Raw genomic sequence first — 13326 nt, forward strand, 5'->3', positions numbered from 1 at the left:
TGTTGTACAATGTTATCCAATCCTACACTGTAGGTGATCCAATGTCAGTGATACAGATCAAGGTGGATCTTTGGAAGTTGCTATCAATAATTATGACCACAAAATCCTGTTTCATTTTGATCCCTTTAGCCCTAAGAACTATGTCTAACTCCTTAAAAACTGCTTTCGGTGGCAGAGAATTCTACAGGCTCACCATTTTCTGGGCACAGAAATTTCTCCTCCTCACTTCTAAACCCCAATTCCTTAAACTGTAATTTTGTCCAAAGAAGTGATAAGTAAGCTAGCCATCTAAGAAGCAGAATCAACAAAATCTAACTGCTGAATCTTTTATTTCTTCTTTTTATTCATTAATGGGATGAGGGTGTCACTGGCTAGACAGCTTTTATTGCCCAGAGGGCAGTTCAGAGTCAACCACATTGCTGTGGCTCTGGAGTCACACGTAGGCCAGAAGAGGTAAAGATGGTAGTTTCCTTCCCTAAAGGACATGAGTGAACTAGGTGGGTTTGTTTGTGGTCATATTAGATTTTTAATTCCAGCTATTTATTGAACTCAAATTCCACCATCTGCCATGATGGGATTCAAACCCGGGTCCCCAGAACATTATCTTTGTCTCTGGATTAACAGTCCGGTGATAATACCTCAAGGCCATTGCATCCCCTAATTTAATTATTGTATTGACTAATATCGCATTCAGAAATTGGAAGCTTCTTAAAATAAATCTTTGAAAGTAAATCTGTTCCTGCAGAGCTGCTGATCCCTATCAATAGGGAAGAGAACTGTAGCCAAGACTGTCAACAGCTAATTTAGAGGATATTCAAGGTGAATGGTCAAGTGTAATGAAAGCTTTCCAGTTTCAGAAAAACAAATCAAGTGATTGTTTGCTTGTTTCTGACATCATTTATTAATAAATGACCAGTCTTAATATTGTTAGGAAACCAGCAGGAAAATTGGGAGCGGCTAAGGATTAAGTTCTGCCAGTTAACAGCAGGGTTTTACTTAAACACAGCCAGACATCTGGCTGACATCCAATCAAGTTGATGTGGGAATGGTCTCAATAGCTGTCATGACAGTAGATCTTACTTAAAGACATATTTAACTTTTAGGTAAGACAGGATATTTTTATAAAAGAACCTACAAGCCAAAAATGACTAGGAATGTAAACTCTGAAAATGTACTTCAGTGATTGTCTGGTAAATTCCTGTACAGATTATATACAGTTTTGAGACAGTGTGTAATGTTGCACCTGGAGTCTGTTGAAGAAGAACTCGGGCATTTCAAAAGGAAGAATGTTTGCATCAACTGAACTGTAATCCCATGGGATTACAGAGATAATGGAGGCTGATGGTCATTTCAGCAGAAAACATCTCCAGTGACTGGGCAGGATGTGAGGTAAAGGAATACAGTCCTCAGGGAGAAGCATACTTTTGTTTTTTTTCCTTTCAAAAATACACAATAGAAAGGTATAGTAATTATAACAAGGTAAACTTGCTGGTCCTCTGAGAATAGGAGTTCCCTTATTAGACCAGATTAACAGCCTCAGTCAGGGAACCCTGGCTGACCTTCAAAGTGAGTGTCAGAGATACTGACAATCTGGTACCTGATTCTGAATGAGGGAGCACAAAAGCAAAGGACTCTTCATGTGTAAATAAAGGGTGATTTGGTGACAGGATATTGGCCTCGAGATATTTCAAAGGGTTTTTTAAAATAAAAGCTGTTCTGAGGAAGGGTCACCAGACCTGACTGATTTCTCTTCACAGATTCTGCCAGACCTACTGAGCCTATCCAGCAACTTCTGTTTCATCAAAAAAAAATCACAAACAGGCCTCTGCATGCTGGTCTGGTGTTCTATTTTGACATGGCCAGTGTGTGCTGCGAAGGTCACAAAAGGAGAACATTGATCAGATAAAAGAAAAAGGACTGTCTCTCTCACTAATTGCCACTGAAAATGAAACAGGAGAACTCCCTTCAGCTAACTTGTAGAAGCAAGAATCTTCAGATCAATGGTCATTTGCCAAAATCAGCATAACCGTAATGAGTTAACTTACTAGCTGCAATGTTTCACCTCATGGACAAACCAAAGACTTGTATACCTTTCAAGTGTAGCTGTTGTGTGTTCCCTCACTTCTCATTTTTAGTCTGTGTACATATTTTATTTTCTTCACATCTTAGTAACTAAAACTCCTTCTTTTCTTAAACCTATTTAAATTGCTTCTTGTTAAAACCTAAGTATGTTTTAACTAGCAAAGATATCCATGAGTGAAGGGATGCCTTGGGATAACTTACCTTGCTGTGACCAACTGAAATAAGGGAGGGGTTGACTGAAAAAGAGGAGTCGGTTCTTTCCTCTTTACCAAAGGTAAAATGATTTGTGGATGTCCTGTCTGGATTATAATGAAGTGATTATTGCCCAGGGATTGGTCACAAGGTGTCATCTTAAATTCTCTTTTACAAACTTTTTTTGTATTATCATGGAAGGACTGTTATTCTGAATTTTTTTTTGTTTCTTTATTTTTCCAACTTATTACTATCATTTTGTATTTTTGAAGGTCTGCATTGCTGGACTTTTATTTCTTTATTTTTCTAATATTTTTTTACCTAAGAATTAGTATTCCAGAATCTGTACCTGGATACCTTTGCAACTAAGATGGCATCATAAATGGTGACTTGTAAACTTTTCACTAGACTCATGTGAGTATATGTGACAATAAGCTAAAGAAAATTCAATTCAAAATGCAATCAGAATTAACAAAGGGGTAAGTCTAACCATCATCAGCTGATGGGAATGGATTGGGAGGTCAAAGGTTTCTTTGAGGCCTGCAGGGACACTTAGACTCTTCCTGACCCATGAACTTAATCTGGGTCTCTTCTGGCCAGTTGTCTCCTGCCGTTGTAATTTTCTTGCCTTGCAACAAAGAGCAGAGGACTGCCACTTACGGGTGAGGTGGTGGTGCGGTTACCATCAGACTGTTCTGAGTCTTAAGCACTGCCTACATTCAATAAGTGCATTGCCTAGACCCTATAGTGCCCTGAAGTATCATGGTGGTCAGGAATGTAATGAGTTAGGATGAGGTTGTGGCATTACACTATTTTAACCCTTCCCTCAACCACACTGACTGACTTGCGGGGCTGTGTAAAGTGGGTAAGGGATAAAGTAGAAGCCAATAATACAGCCTTCACATTCTTAAAGTAAAACCATTTTTAATATAATTATAGTTATCCATTCAGCCAATTTTCATACATATCTAGCAAAATACTAAAGCTTAATGTAATTTTTTGGCAATTGTGCATTTTATCCCACTAAGAAAATTTCATTACTCAATTTCTTTTTCTAATATTGAAAAGAGGTGTTTAGTGTAGTATCAATGGTTTGACAATAATGCAAACAGATTAGTGACGTCATCTATCCTGCTTGATTCTCTCAATTTCATTTTGAGCATAAAGCAATTGTTTCTATGTTTAGAGATCTTGTCTTCTCTCATTCTTAATTTCCTCCAGTGGAAACTAATTCTGGACCAGTTTGGTAAATCTTAATGGGTCAAGTTATTGCATTAATGAAAACAAAATGAAAGCATCAGAATTAAATGCAACATGGGACCATTTTAAATGAAATGTATTTTTGCAATCTGTCACATTTAATTACATTTTGAATTGCTTTCACAAAATTAATAAATACTTCCTGTTTAGGTTGTAATCATAACTGCAGGGAAAATATGTATAATTCATACTATTCAATCATCCGTACAATACAACAAACTACAATTCAAAAATAATCTCTTGGATGCAAAATGTTTTTAACACCTTGAAATCATAAGGCACTTTATAAATACAGGTATTTTAAAGTTATTTTCTCAATGATTAGGTATGCCCATCTGATGGTGACAACATGCCAGAAGCATAATTCTACAAAAATAATTAACAAATTTCAAGAGATTTATTCCTTGTTTGCTGGAATAGGTTTCTTTGCTATTTTCAGATTCACACTGATCAATTGCAATCAAAATTTTGCAGTTATACTTGCTTCTGCATAGGCAAGATCAGCTTTCCTAAAATGAACAATACACAGCATCTAAAATTTGTACTCGTGCTGCTATGAAGTCATTGGTATGAATTTGCCATCGTCTATAAATTTTTTTTTTGAATTTCACATGAGCTAATAGTTGCACCAAAATATCCTGCATGGACTCCATAGAGGCACAGAAAAATTTACAGCACAGGAAGAGGCCATTTGGTCTATTGTGTTTGTGATCTGAATAAACTAGCCACCCATTCCAATCCTACTTCCAAGCACTCTGTCCATAATCTTTTAAATGAATGAGGGTCTCCACCTCAATTGCAAACTCGGGCAGCAAATTCCAGACACCTGTCACGCTCTCACTGAATTGTTTTTCCTCATGCCCCATTTAATCTTTCTACAAATCACCTTAGATCTGTGTAATTAGCCTCTCCACTTCTCTTTTTAAGTCTCGTGTAATGTTGTACACCTCAACTAAATTACACCACCACTTCCTCTGTTCTAAGGAAAACAACCCCAGTCTGTCCAATCTTTCTTCATAGCTACAATATTCACACCCTGTCAACATTCTTGTAACTCTTCCCTCTCTTTAGACCAATTATGTCTGCCCTCCAAATGTGGTGAAGAAAACCAGGCGCAACTTCAGCTGTGGTCCAACCACAAAGCAATGGGTGACTGCAGAAAATCAGGCTGATAGATTCTTGTGCAATTTAGATTTTAAATGAGTTAGTCATACAGTCATGGAAACAGACCCTTTGGTCCAAACAGTGTATGCTGACCATCTCAAACAAAACTAGTCCCACCTACCTGTGCTTGGCCCCTATCCCTCCAAGTATTTCTTATTCATGTACTTATCTAACTTTTAAATGTTGTAACTCTACCTGCATTCCTATAACAGGGTGACCAGCACTGGACATGGTAATCCAGAAGAGGCCTCACCAATGTCCTGTACAACCTCAACATAACGTCCTATACTCAAAAGGTGTGAGCAATAAAGGCAAGCACGTTAAACACTGCCTTAACCATCCTATCTATGTGATGCAAACTTCAGGGAATTATGTACCTGAACCCCTAGGCCTCTCTTTTCTACTACACTAACCAAGGCCCTACTTTTAATCGTACATGTCCTACCTCTTGTTTGTTTTACCAAAATGCAATACCTCATTTATCCAAATTGAGCTCCATCTGCCATTCTTCAGCCCATTGACGCAATTGATCGTTCTCTTTGTAAACTTAGACAACCTTCTTTACCGTCCACTATATCACCAATTTTGGTGTCATCCGTAAACTTACTAAACCATGCAAATGTTACAATAAGAGCACTTTTTGGTACAATCTACCAGAGTTTCAACTGGTGATCTTCTGAAAGATATCACCCCAGGATTTTACAGCCACGATTCCCATCCCCACTCAGACTGAAAAGAAGAACGGTGGACATTGTCTGACAAAGGGTCACTGGATTTGAAACTTTTTCTCTCCATAGATGTTGCCAGACCTGCTGAGTTTCTCCAGCACTTTCTGTTTTTACTTTAGAGCTCCAGCATCTGCAGTAATTCATTTCATTTTAGGATTAGACCTCAATAGGCACAAGTTGGGCTGGATATATCTCCAGTGCCTCCTATAGAACTTCATACAGGTCAGATAGTGGGAGTTAAGTTGGGGATATTACAAGGCCCACACCCTTGCTTTTAAACACCCGCTTTGGGAAAGTAAATTTAAACTCTTATTTGCTGTTGTCTCAGATCTGTTGAGCATGTCCAGAATTTTCTATTTTTACATCAGAGCTTCCATATCATTGGGGTTGATTTTAAATGCAGAAAGATTCAAGAATTATCTTCTAATTCACTCTTAACCCCATCACTGTACTCTAGGGCTCAGAACACGATGATGATTATGTCCTGTGAACTTAAGGCCACAGGAAAAGTTCTTAAAAAAAAAAACTGAATATGATTTGGGCAGGTTAAACCAGCCCTTCATTAGGATGTGACCTTCTTTCTTTTTTAAATGAAGGGTAGGGGATTAGGTGAATTGATGATTATACTGAGACAAGCAATACTGGCCTTCGGACATATATCTCAGTCACACAGATATTTACTTAACAAAATGCAATTTAATCAAGTCAAATCAGTATTGGAAATTACTGTCAAGTAATCAGTTACTGTCAAGTATCCATGATCTACACTTTGTTCTTTTGTTTTTTTTTGAAACAGCAAATAGGGCTAAAAACATAGCTTAAATATATGGCAATTAACCTGCCCTATTTGTGTAAACTCTTTGAAACGCAAAATGATTTTGTTGTCCCTGCCCAAACACCTCAAAGCCCTTTGCCTCAATTGCTTACTTGCTGTTTAAAATGCAATGACTTCTGCTTTGACTATTCCTCTTGACAGAACATTCATACTGTGGTAACTCTCTTAGGAATTTTTCTTGACAATGATTAAAGGTCAAGTGGGAGTAGGAAAAAGGAATAAAAATACATGCAGAAATAGATTTAAACATTCAAATTCATTTTGTTGCTGAGACCTTGAAACTTACTTTCATTTACAGTCCAGGAGTTTCCTGACTTTGCTTGTTTTCAAGGCAGGGATGTGAAGCACAAACTTGGCAGATGCATATGCTGGAATTGAGAGAAAACCTTTGGTGATTCATTGCAACTTTAATTTTCCTCTATGATGAAAATCTAAAAATTGCCATTTTATCCACTCCAAAATGTGCAGAATAGGTTTAAACTGCCAAGGTTTCTATTCCAAGAGCACCTTGGTCTGCATTGCATAGTATCTATTGGTATACATTGTGAAACTTTGCATTTCAGAAGGTTATGTTGCTTTTGACAGTTTTGGGAATTGATCCAGTAAACCATGTGAAGCACAACATTTGATGAGAATTTCCAATTTTAAAACACAGAACTACGCCCTGCGAATTAAACAGTCAACTATATCTTGGGGAAAAATTGCTGAGCATGTGAATAAATAACTTTGCCATAGCAATTTAAAAAATTACGCTGTGCCCAAAGTTATTTGAAAAGGGGGTGTAAAGTGATCAAACTTGAATCCTGTTGGCAGATCATTCAACATTTGAGAGCAGAGGTCAAGGGGATAATGAATGGACCTCATTCCCCTTATCTGCAGGGAATAGGGACATTGGCAAACCAGGAATTACAGAAGCGTGGATGCCACTTCTATGTGATTCTCCCATGTACCATGAAGTTCAATCAGACTGGACAAGTCAATGAGAAATAAAAAGTTTGGGGCTGGGGCCAAGGCTGAGTTTGAGTATGTGGATCCATGAGGAGTTAATTAGTGGATAATAAGGAGTGAGTGTACACAATGATAGGTAGGATTAGAAGAAGGGATACATTCAGAGGGGAGACGGGAATAATGCAGAGAAATGTCAGTACTTGCAAGTTGTCAGAGCTTGTGTTCTCTAACACATGTAAGGAAGAGAAAAATTTCCTGTTAAGGCATTGAATAAGATGAAACTTGGACCAGGACAGCTTCTCAGTTGCAAAGAAGAGTCATATTGGACTTCAAATGTTAACTCTGTTTCTCTCTCCATAGAAGCAGCCAGACTTCCTGTTTTTATTTCAGATCTCCAGCTCCACAGTACTTTGTCAGGGTGTATGGAGCTGGAACCTAAGAGTTCCAGAGACATTCTCCCATATCATCATTTCCCAATAGTTTTGTTCAATAAAGTCTGTTAATGTTCACTCATTAAACTCGAATTCAACACATGGCTAGGGAAAGGAAAAGGCCAGCCCAAAAATTTGCCAGTAGGAGCGGGGAGAAACCTAAGCAGCATCCTAACAACAGTGCAGTGTTGTCAGTGAAGAAAATCAAGGCCTACCTGGGCACCAGACAGTGGATTGGTGGAGGCTGAAGGAGTCATTGCAGTTGTCAGGAAAACAAGCACAGAAATGGAGGAAACTCTGACTGTAATTGCAGACCAGCTGAACTCAGACAGCCCTTCCTGCTGATATATCTGGCTGGCTCATCGCTCAATGCTGTGAGGGCTACATTGGCACAAACATTGATGCCTTGAAACTAGAGTAATCCAGCAATGGCAGTGAAACTCCATGCCTTCTTTCCCTGTGAAATGTATATACAGGCTGGCTCTGGAAAAGAGGGTATCTATGTCAGGGAGATGCAGTAGTATTCAGCTGTTAGTGAAGTGCCAATAAGATGCAGAGAGGTTCATTGCATAAAGCCATTTCTCAGACTTTGACTGTCACTAGCAGGGCATGTTGACTAGTGCTGTGAGGTACAAGGTCTTTGGCAGCAAGTCAGTGGTTATCCTTTGCAGAGCCATATTCTCCTGGATCTTGGGCATCTCCAGGGAGCTCAATCTTTGGCAGTAGATCCATCTTGAGGGTTTGGTCTCTGGCTTCCTGCCATCTTTTCTCAACCATGTCCCTCCTGTTACATGGGGTTCCACCTTTTACTGTGATGAGTCTTGCCCCTCATCATCACTGAACCAAAAACTGGGCAGATGCTCCTTTCTGGGCTGGTGGCTAACCAATTGTGCATGGTAGCTTACTTCCTGCACCTAACCTATATAAGGATGTGATAATACTGTATAGTACTCTTCACTCTCCCTATCACCAAGGGAACAACTATACAAAATAAAGCTTGCCTTTGCCCCACTAATCCTCTAAAAGGTCTAATCCAATGCCTGGGTGCATCTGTAATTGGCTTCCCAGTCTTTATCTGTCTTTTCAGCTGATATGTAACAGTCACTCTCTGAAACCTGTGCACCTTTTCAAATTTGCAACCATCCGACCAATAAGCTCTTCATAACCTTTTCAAATTCTTTAATTGGCCTCATTGAGGAAATGAGTGGGATTGCTGTCTCAGCTTTTCCATCTTTGTTTGCATTGCTGGCTGGAGAAATGTCAAAACTGACAAGATGGCCTGTGCCTCTTTTTGGGCCACACCAGCCTCTGTACTTGACTTTGGCAGGAGGCTGTAAACAATCAGCCTGTTGAGTTTCTTAGATATTTCTTTCTTTATTGTCAAGATCTCCTAAGTAATTAGTGAATTAATACAGAAACCAGTAGATTATTTTTCAGCTAGAAAGGTTTATACTTCTAATAAGAAGAATGGTTTCTGCATACTTTTGTCATTCCCATTTTAAGATTTACTTTCCTCCAAAGGCTTACAGCATCCAACTGATTATTTGTCGCAGATTAAACAAGCTTCACTACAAATAGTAGCTTTGGGTGAAAATTGTATGCAACCTTAGTGTGCATATCATTTGACTAACACCAATAGCAGGTGGAACACTCCTAATAGGCTACTGGTAAGCTTCTGCACAGCTGAGTATTCAGGAAGTGTTAAGAACTTGAAATGTATATTGTACCCAGTCTGCACAACAATGAAAAATAAAATTTTACATCAAGTCGTTATGAATAAACAACTAACTCCTCACCATGGCGAAGTGCTAATCTGGGTAGCAATATGTAATGTAATAACTATGCTTCTTTCAATTTTGCAAGATGTACCAACCAGTGTAAATAATCATGATTGTATGATGATCAAAAATACAATGTTAAAATATATATTAGAGACCATTTTGCCCACTGTGTCCCCTTTGTAAGAACCTTTCAACGTAAGCACATATCCCCATAGTCTCATTTTATTTTTCTCCTGCATTTCCTGGCTCCATGTTCAGGTCTGTATATTTAAAGCATTTCCTTTCCTGGTTTCAGTTTACAATGTTCCATTGATATCAACCTGTTAGACTATGCCTGGCTTTCCTGAGTGTCGCTGGTTAGACAGCACTCGCTATGTTAAAAGCAACTCAGTTTTGCAAAAGGCATCCCAAACTAGTTAACATTTGTACATAGAATCCTAGCCATACTTGCTGTAGCCATGTAGCCATGTGACTTCTACCTCTGCTAAAACTGGTTTTTACTTTAGTCTGATGCAGCCATTAAAACACACTGCATAAATCACAGCTATTAAGCCTCAAGTTTTATTATGCTGAGGGCCAAATACTTCAAAACATGGGCCTTAGCTACAGTTTTGTTTTGCCCACACCAGAATGGAGGATAATGTACTTCAGTTCATAATGTGTACATGGTTCCTATCTGGATTTGAGAATTTAGCATCAGATGAATGCACCACAATGTTTCAAATACACTCATTAACTGTTAAAATTTTTACAAATTTTATTATTTTTCCCCTCACACCTGACAATATGGAATTCAGCATTGCAAGTAAAGTTACTTTGGAGACAGGAGGTTCAAACCTCACTCTGGAATCTAATTTCAGCATCCAGCTAGCATTTCAACACACTACTGAAGAATATACAAATTGTCAGAAAAGTTTCTCTGTCCTTTTGGAAGAAATAGTGACCCCAAGAGGGGCAGGAGAGATTAAGGGGTGGGTGCATTGGCTATGGTTAATGGGGCCTGGCAGGTGGAAGTGTTGGCTATTAGAATCGGGACAAACATCCCAAACCTATTCGCTTCTATTTTTAATTATAATGGATAATGTGTCATCTGGGTGTTCTGATAAGGTGGGACATCTGAATCATCCTCCTCATAATACAGTTAGGAGCCCTAATTAAATTTACCAGCAAGTGTTGTGCTTCCCAGGGCCTTAGGTTTCCTGAACAAATGAGCCCCTCCAAATCAAGGATTTATTATACTTTCCTGATGATTCAGGCAGGGCTAAGCAAATTTATTAACGCACTTTGAATAGCAGAAAGTAACATCCTCTTCAAAATTTTTCCCAGAGTCAGTGCTATCACAGGTTAGTTGGTTGCTCATGTCATTTGCTGTCTGTGGGATCGATACTGCGTCAGTGAGTGCACTTTGAAAGTAGTTTGCTTTTGAGTTAAGGATACGTTGAAGAGGCAATAAGGTACACTATGAATGTATTTTTTTGGGGAGATACAGTTGGAATATAAGAATGCACAAAGTTTTTATAAAATGCTTGTTTAGGACAAACTTCCTGAAGAGATTTGTATTCAAATTCCAACATTATCAAAATATCGTCCTTCACTTGTGAAAGTGTCATCGCATTACAAACGTTAAACATGGACATCTGGTTCAAACCCTACAGAACTGTATTACAAGCACTTAATGCTGAGTTTGTGACAAGATTATGCATAATTAAAAGATTACTACAAGATGAAAATAACACTGTCTACGCTTCTTCTTTGATTCATTTCAAGACAAAGTAGATGCAGCCATAAATGGAATAAAGCTATGGAAAAATGTTTTTATATCTAAACTTCCTCAAAAATAAACTTCTAATAATGCAGCCCTAAAAGAGGAGCTGTCTGCATGTTCTTATTTAAGGAAACACTTTCATTCTTACCCAGCTGCGCTCTTACTTGTGCAGATCAGTCCACAAAGCAATGTTCCTTAAGAGGTGAAGAAAATTCTTTGTACATGGAAAATTTCTGTATGACTTCACATCGTGAATATAATAAGATCTCTGGCCTAATCAAGAGCTCAGCCGAGGGCACAGACTGGTTGCTGGATTTCACCACCACCGATGAATGATTTGTAGCGTCATGTACAAATTCACTCCCCTCCACATCAGCCAGCTCCATACCATTCCTGACTACATGAATCAGTGCCCAAATCCATTCCAGTGTTTTATGCAGAATGCTCAAACTTGCTTTGCTATCCTTTGGCTCGACAGCTGTCTTCTGTACGACACGCACTGGCAGTCAAAGGCAATTAGCAAATTACTTTTCTCCTAAATTAGCTTCCTATGCTTTGGCATCGTGTCAATCAGCTTTTCCCTTCAAACTGTCTCTATATATTTTATAAACAAGCACCAAATGATGTAGTTGTGTTATCAATCTATGATTTCCACCCCCATCATTAAAACCCTGTCACTCGGTACTGTCAGTCTTTTTTATCTGCCAGTTTTTCTTTTGTCATCTTGTTTGCTCCAATCTTAGGAATAAAAGTGACACCTAAGCATGTACAAATGCTGGGAATTTGACAATAGGAACTTCACATTTGGCCTGACGAGATCTGAAAAAAACTGGAATGTTGAGTTTTGATGAGGGACCACATCTTCTGTTATCCTTTCTTTCTATTTCCAATTAATTATAATTTACTCAACATATAAAGGAGGTTATGTTGTGAACTATACTCTCAGGTCATGATAAAATTACCTTCTCTAATATCATCCCCATAAGCAATCCCTATTCTAACACATTGATGTAATGAAATATACTGAAGAATTTCACAGGAGAGTTGCCAGACAAAATGAGACGTGGGCCTCATTAGGAGACCCTTTTACAAATCCTGATGCAGATTTTAAGAAGATTTTAAAGACCAGGAGAGAGGCAGTGAAGTTTCGGAATTCCAGATTGGCTTTGCACTAGTTCACTTTGGCATCATTTCTAAGTCTTAGGTTAATACAATGCACAATTTATTTCACCTTGGAGTAAAATTGTATGCCTTAATTGTGCTATTGTTTCTGAAATAGCTGCAGATTAAATTTGATGGCACAGGCCGATATTGAGATGGTTTTGATTGCTGCTAGCTTCAAAATAATTCCATCACTCTAAGAAATAGGCTGAATGTAAACAGGATTGTAAATCAGCAGGCAGTCAGTTAATTGGGTCACTTCATCCCTTAGTCTGACTTCTTCTGCACCACACTAAAAATGTGTATATTTTTCCATTTAAACAAACTCATGACGGAAACAAGGTATTGGTCATTTATAGTTTGTTACAAGACTCTGGACTAGATTTTACTGTCCTCTGCTGGGTGTGTTTAAGGGAGGGGAAAGGAGCACTAAAAGATGTCAGAGATAGGCCTGAAACGTCAGCCCATTTCTGAAGAAGTGTCTAGGCCCAAAATGTCAGCCTTCCTGCTCCTCTGACGCTGCTTGGCCTGCTGTGTTCATCCAGCTCTACACCTTGTTATCTCACTAAAAGAGGTCATTTGGCCAGCCTTCCTCCTTCCCATTTATCCTGACCCTTTTCCCAGAACCCAGGGGGGATTGAATAGGAATGGTTGCCAACTAGGACTACCTGCTGTTAGAACTATCAGCCTCCATACCTGCTCAATTGTTTCGCAATTAGGAGCCTCGATCCACCTCTACTGTCATATAATGCTGTGCAAGAGGTCTTGTTGTGCAGTGGTAGTGTCCCTACCTCTGTACCAGGAGGTGTACATTCAAGTGCCTCTCATTCCAGAGTGTATAATAACATCTCTGAACAGAAAAAAAACACCGAAGGAACTGAGGATGCTATAAACCAGGAACAGAAACAAAGTTGCTGGAAAAGCTCAGCAGGTCTGGCAGCATCTGTGAAGGAAAAAACAGAGTTAACATTTCAGGTCC

General features: G+C 38.8%; 1 protein-coding gene across 4 annotated transcripts in view; it reads right to left on the reverse strand.

The window, feature by feature from the left end:
- LOC109928070 (paralemmin-2) overlaps positions 1–13326 on the reverse strand; it is a 102275-nt gene that overhangs the window by 71580 nt on the left and 17369 nt on the right. For 2 of the 4 annotated variants that reach the window (XM_048602179.1, XM_048602175.1), the window contains exons 1-2: positions 11335–11546; positions 6548–6629 (exon numbers count right to left, since the gene is read on the reverse strand). In XM_048602179.1, coding sequence (XP_048458136.1) covers positions 6548–6553 — 6 coding nt within the window. In that variant the 5' untranslated portion in view covers positions 6554–6629; positions 11335–11546. Of the gene's footprint in view, positions 1–6547; positions 6630–11334; positions 11547–13326 lie in introns of those variants that run through there. The other 2 variants (XM_048602178.1, XM_048602177.1) reach the window with 2 other exon arrangements.

Source organism: Rhincodon typus, chromosome 10 (genome assembly GCF_021869965.1).
Source record: "Rhincodon typus isolate 14 chromosome 10, sRhiTyp1.1, whole genome shotgun sequence".
In the NCBI taxonomy this organism is placed as follows: Eukaryota; Metazoa; Chordata; class Chondrichthyes; order Orectolobiformes; family Rhincodontidae; genus Rhincodon; species Rhincodon typus.